Source organism: Charadrius vociferus, unplaced genomic scaffold (assembly GCF_000708025.1).
Source record: "Charadrius vociferus isolate BGI_N301 unplaced genomic scaffold, ASM70802v2 scaffold461, whole genome shotgun sequence".
Lineage (NCBI taxonomy): Eukaryota > Metazoa > Chordata > Aves > Charadriiformes > Charadriidae > Charadrius > Charadrius vociferus.
The window spans coordinates 270,670-277,006 of NW_009647020.1; the positions used below are offsets into that span (position 1 = coordinate 270,670).

A 6,337-nucleotide genomic window follows, 5' to 3' on the forward strand; every position below is an offset into this window, starting at 1 on the left:
TGTGCTGTGTACCAGTTACGCATAACAAGCAATATAGTAGCCCCTTACGTACTTAAAATATTTAAAATAATTAACATGAACTAATTCTGTTCCTACTCAATAGCTAGACAGAAAGATTACTAAAATAAATGCATTTAAGCTTTGTACATATTACTAAAGCTATGAGTCCTCAACACCCCCCTCCCCTCTCCTTTCAGGCAAGGCGTGTGTTCCGCATCCCTGTCCGTAGCACAAGGGATGGATGGTTATTTCATAAATGCACTTTAGGTGCTGCGAATCAGCGCTACTCACGCTCTCAACCCAGTTGTGACGCCTGCAGCCCGACCCGCTGTTCCTGTTTTGGCACGTTAAAGATCGGTAGGGGTAACTGACCCATCGATAAAACCGTGAGGGCCAAACTACGGTATCGGAACAAACATGATGCGAACCCTCCAAAAAGACCCAGCTGGTCCAACTCTGGGCTCTGACCCACGTTTGGGCTCCCGAATCCGAGCTCAACAGGCAGGTCCTCAGCGGGAAAGCTCCCTCCCACCCCCACCCAAGCTACCCTCCGTGTTGTTAACGCAGCAGCTCTCAAGGGTGCTGCTGAAATACTTTACGAAGAGACTCCCTCCTCTGTTCCAACCATTCATGGCCCATCTCTGAAGAAAACTGCTATTCCAGCCCCTAAAAGGTGCAGGGGGATCTTGACCTGAGTGTTTCTGAAGTGACCACGGCGTAAGGCAGGAACACGGGCAGCAACCCCTCTTCAGGCTCTGGCCCCGCTCCTCCGGGCGATGGGGCCAGACCCAGGGCAGGCTCAGCTGACGAGACGTCAGCCCCTGTAACACACACACAGATGCACACCGGCTTTCTTTGCGCTTTTATCCAAACTACAAGTACATCACAGAGATCTGTGCCCACCCTGGAGCGTTCTTTATACATGGCTAAAAAAAAAAACCCAGACAGGCAGAGGGGGCAGGGGCAAAGTCTTTCAAGTAGAGTTCATGCTGACAGGTCACTGTTATCAAATCTCTCCTGGTCGTACACCTCTGCTACCACCTTTCTTCCCGCAAACCAGCGCCCATTCAGAGCCTGAATGGCTTTGTGAGTCTCTGAGGCCATGGAGAACTCCACAAAGATCTTGACAATGATCTCGGCATCCTCCTCTTCTCCTTGCTTCTCCTGGTAGATGATGACCCTGTTTACAGCCCCAAATTTGCCACATTCTTCTGTCACTTCTCCCTCTAGGTCATCATCAATGTCCTTTGGATCCACCATGTTGCGAAGCACCATCACAGTGGACTGCAGAGAGAAGGCCAAGACAAAAGAATTAGTACACGTCAGAGACACCGAGATTACATTCGCAAAGCCACATCAGACTACGCAGCACGCCTGAGCACCACCAGGTACTCCAGTGCTGTGTCATTACAAGCATATTGCATGAGACCAGTGATGTCCCAAGTTCTCAGGAACAAATCAGTAAATTTTCTTCCCAGGCATCAGAAGCGGGAACAAATCTCATTCACCGACAGCTGGTGTGGCCTGGCCTCGGTCAGGACAGCTGTGGGCTCTCTCTTGGGCTTTTCTTAGACGCATCTTTGAAGCAATAGTGACCTGGAGACCTCTGTGATTTTTCTTGTGCTGTTTCTATCCAGTCAGTTTTTGCTTTCTGATCTCCAACACCACTGTCATGTCTTTTATAATTTTTTTTTTTCCTCAGCTCTAAATAAAGTAGAAGGATTAACTACGTCTTTTTTACCTCTAACAACTGGTGGTTGACCAGGTACATTCAGTACAGGGCATAACGATATGCGAGTCCGTCAGAGCGCATGCAACATACCTCTCTCATGCATCCCTGTGTCAAGCCCTTCCGTGACTGAGCACCTCTCTGTATCACAGAACGGTTGAGGTTGGAAGGGACCTCTGGAGGTCACCTGGTCCACGCTCCCCTGCTCGAGCAGGGCCACCCAGAGTCACCCAGGACCACGTCCAGATGGCTTCTGTGTGTCTCTTTTTGTGCATTACACCCAGCTCTGCCACATCCCTTCCTCCTGGCTCTGGCCGCGCGCAACATCACAGGGTAGCGGACACACCGTTTCAGGCTCAGTATAATTTTTAAATACTTGTTCCAGTTCTTACTCACATGTCTGTATAACTGCCTTTAAGGGCCTACCAAAAGAACCGCAAAACCAGAAAGGCACTTACAGGTTGAGAATGCTAAGCAGCTTTGAGAATGGCGTAGTTTAAGACTCTTTTCTGACATCGCTAAACTTTTTTTCAAGCAAGTATTCCAAATGAATCTGATTCTTTGAGAAAGGTACTTGTGACAGAGGAAAACTGGGTGCTAAGTCAGAAGCTTAAAGATGTTTTTAAAATTACGGACCCTTGAAAGTAAAGGAGAACACTCACTAGCTAACTCATGTGTGTCCTCCCTTATGAAATGCATGTCAGCATTATCCCTAGTTAGCAAACAGAGAAGAAATGTTGTTGATTCAAGTGTCAAAGCTCAGGAAATCTGCATGTCAGGTTTCTCTCAATCACACACAGGAACAAGCCTCTCATCATACCCAAACAAAAAGCCTGATGACATTACCATACAGCCCTTTCCAAAACCTTCCCCTGCCAAATCTATGAATCCATTGTTCTGATTTACGTTCCGAGTTTTTCTATCATTCATTCTTGTCCTCTTTCTCATTGTAACTTCAATGAAATTTTGTTTTATACACAGCTCAGAGTTTCATCCTACTGTAAAAGGTTGTGGGGAAAAGGTGCACTCAATAGTTTGGAACAGATTGCCCCGACCGTGTGCCAGTCTCACTTCTTTAATAATAATAATGGACAAAGGGCCATCATGGTTTGCTCTAATGATGCTAAGTAAACACCGAGTTTAACCAGAGACACCTCCTAGCCTAGTGACTGAGAAGATCCTGAAGGCAGAGCAAGAACCATCCCAAGCAGCACACAAGCAGCCGCAGCCTTTGCGGTCCCACACGAGCGCTGTGGGACACCCACACCGTGCGCTGCAGGAAGCCTGTACCGCGTACAAAACTGCACGGCCGTACCACATTAAGACAGATCTAAACCCAGTATTCTCGTCCGCTGACAACCGGCACCAGCTCAGGGGGGTCACACTGCACTCACCTCCTGTTTACGAAGCAATTTCTGCATCACCATATGACGGGCACTGCTGCCAGATATGCTCATGTGCTCCTGTTCGCTCAGCATCTCCGGCCTCTCGGACTCCTGGAATACCTCTTCTTCTTCCTTCTCCTTTTTGACCTCCATCAGGCCCAGCGCTGGGGGACTAGCCAGGATAGGATTCACAACTCCCACTTGCGGAATAGTGACGGGAATGGGAGGTCGGGCAGGGGTTACACCTGTAAGAGTACAAACTCTGTAGCGTGAAGAAAGGAACTGATGTTCTGCAACATTTGGGTACACACCAGCCAGTGATAAAGAGGATCACAGAATCTAGATGGTTTTATTTGCTCCGCACCAACAACAGCCAGGGAGACATAAGCAGCAACTCAGTCAGCATACAGACAAAAGCACTCAATGCATGCGTCATGTACTGGCCCAGAAGGGCAGTGCAGGATTCTGCAGGGAGTAACAATTATCCAGATTTTCATTCAGAGTGCCATGTATTGCTGCTGTGAAGTTCATGTCCCTGTTGCATCTAATGGCTATAAACTGCATTTAATGGCTATAAACTGGAAGAGGGTAGGTTTAGATTCGGTATTAGGAAGAAATTCTTTACTGTAAGGGTGGTGAGGCACTGGAACAGGTTGGCCAGAGAAGTTGTGGAAGCTCCATCCCTGGAGGGGTTCAAGGCCAGGCTGGATGGGGCTTTGAGTAACCTGGTCTAGTGGGAGGGGTCCCTGCCCATGGCAGGGGGGGTGGAACTAAATGATCTTCAAGGTCCCTTCCAACCTAAACCATTCTATGATTCTATATACCAAAATAAATTCCTGCTATGTCGCACAAATAAAAAAAAAAAATACAAGTTCTTGACACAGGAGGGCAGGGAGGAGGATTTCAGCTTCCAATTAGTTGTGACCCCAGCTATAGAGAACCGTGCTTCCTAACAGGTACTCCGGTGACGAAATGAAGAGTAAACATACCTGTAATGACTCCCGGCGCTTGTGCTGCCATTACAGCCTGTGGCAACGCCCCTAACGGCTGGGCCAGAGTCAGTGCTGGAGATACCAGCCCAGGGGTTGCCAAAGTGCCAAGAACCGCAGCTCCTGCCACTGCTTCCTGCAAGACAGAAAACCACCCAACAACAACAACAACAAAGTGTTAATTCTATGTCAAGAATTCATACATGGGTGCATTCAGCTGAGGCTCAGCTTTTTTCCCACCTCAGAAATACCAGATATATAGATGCTGAGGATGACAGCACTACTGTAAAAGAAAAAAAAAAAGAGTATGCCATCCAGACCACCAGAGAAATGTAGAAACTACGAGACACCAAGCCTTGAAAGAAAAGCGTTCTCCTGCAACTCAAATTTCACCCATCCTCTGAAGCTGCTAGGTCGGTTACCGAATGAAAGACACTGAGGGACTCAACACACAGTTTGAAAGACGCGGGCAATTCCAGAGTAAGAGGAATCTCTACTTGTTTCCAGTTTCTGCACAGATAAAGCTTTTTACTGATGCCAAGGAACGTGATCCATTTTAAAAAGACTGATGGGAGCTCCCATCCCACCCCCTCTGACAACAGCACCAGGGCCACGTGACAAACCAGGTGAGGGAACTCTCACAGCGGAAGTTTTTCCTTAAGTGATACGGAAGGTTAATCCTTGTCTGATTCAAGGAACACTGCAGTCAAACCCACTGCTGCAAGCACGAGGGACAGAGCAAGGGAGAGCACAATACCCCTATTTTCAAAAGCCGCATGCGTTTAGATCAGTTTAAACCAAAAATTGTATCTGTCCAGTCTTCATCTGTCAGGTGCAGACAGCAACACAGCACTGAAATTGCGTTCACGATCACAGCAACCGCTAACAATTACCACACTTGTAAATTTTTCAATGAGACAATCATATAGCTAACTTTTGCCACCACTGTTTTTACTGGTAAGACCCTACTGAATTTTACTGCTTTCGATCACTGGAAACTCTTCAAATTTCCAGACTTGATAATTGAAACGTTTTATAACAACTTCTTTTTATCCGTGTTGCCTGCACCTCCTTTTCCATCCCGTTACCTACCTGTCTCCATTCACACTGTATTTGAGCAAAAATCCGATGCACCTTTCAGCAGTTTTCTACAGTTATACCACGCCAAACTTTTCCATTTTCTTCCCGCATATCAGGTTTTCCAATTCTCCCAATTATTGTAGTACTTCTTTATACCTTCTATAATCCAAATAAACATCCTGACTCTAAGTGACCAGAATTCAAACATCATTCAACACGAACACCTAGTTAAATGATAAAACACTGCTACACCAATAAACACCAATAAAACTGCTGAAAATAAAAGTACCTAAAATATACCCTAGGATCCCCAATTTTTTTTGTTGCTTTCGGGGCTATTATGTTCATGATCTAGTTACCCAGATCCTTCTCTTCCTAGTTTTCATGGGGCTCCTTTACGTCCTGACACCATGGAGCAAAAAAATTCTAAGGTTTTGCTCCTTAAATGCAGTATCTTGTACTCTTACTACTAAAGGTGGCATATATATATATCTTACTCCAATCTGCTGCAATATTCCAATTCTCCCCTACATTAATAACACATCTCATCTCTTTGTTGCCAACTAATTCCATTAGTGCTCTTCCCCTCATACCACTGGAATAAGGCCACTAATATTTTTATTGGAGATGAAGCAAGACCTATCTGTAAGTAATTTCACCACGAGAGTGAAGAGTCAGCAATTTCCAGCACAGCTCGTTTCTATCTCTTCTTCTCTTTGCCTACGCATCTAAAACTTCACTGTAATAGTGCTGGTCTTGTCTAACAGCTTCTCACAGAGGTCTACACCAACTCCTGAATTGTTGATAGGATATGATTTAATTTTTTTTTTCCTAACGAAGTATAACAGTATCACAGAATTTTCAGAGCTGGAAGGGACCTCCAGAGCTCACCCACCCCACCCCCCTGCTAAAGCAGGACTGCCCAGAGCACATCGCTCAGGACTGCATCCAGGCGGGTCTTGAAAACCTCCGGAGAAGGGACTCCCCCACCCCCTGGGCAGCCTGTGCCAGCGCTCTGTCACCCCAACCGTAAAGAAGTTCTTCCCTCTGTTGGAACGGAACTTCCTCTGCTCCAACTTGTGCCCACTGCCCCTCGTCCTGTCACTGGGAACCACCGAGAAGAGTCTGGCTCCATCCTCCTCCAACCCCCCCTT

The 6,337-nt window shown here is 46.6% G+C and overlaps 1 protein-coding gene across 2 annotated transcripts in view; it reads right to left on the minus strand.

Moving 5' to 3' along the window:
• Positions 1-849: 849 nt before the first annotated feature.
• The window catches only part of PUF60 (poly-U binding splicing factor 60KDa), a 22,775-nt gene continuing 17,287 nt past the window's right edge, over positions 850-6,337 (minus strand). For both annotated transcript variants that reach the window (XM_009895480.1, XM_009895479.1), the window contains 3 exons: positions 4,104-4,239; positions 3,124-3,359; positions 850-1,284 (listed from right to left, as the gene is read on the minus strand). In XM_009895480.1, the coding sequence (XP_009893782.1) occupies positions 985-1,284; positions 3,124-3,359; positions 4,104-4,239 (672 nt within the window). In that variant the 3' untranslated portion in view covers positions 850-984. The remainder of the gene's footprint in view (positions 1,285-3,123; positions 3,360-4,103; positions 4,240-6,337) is intronic.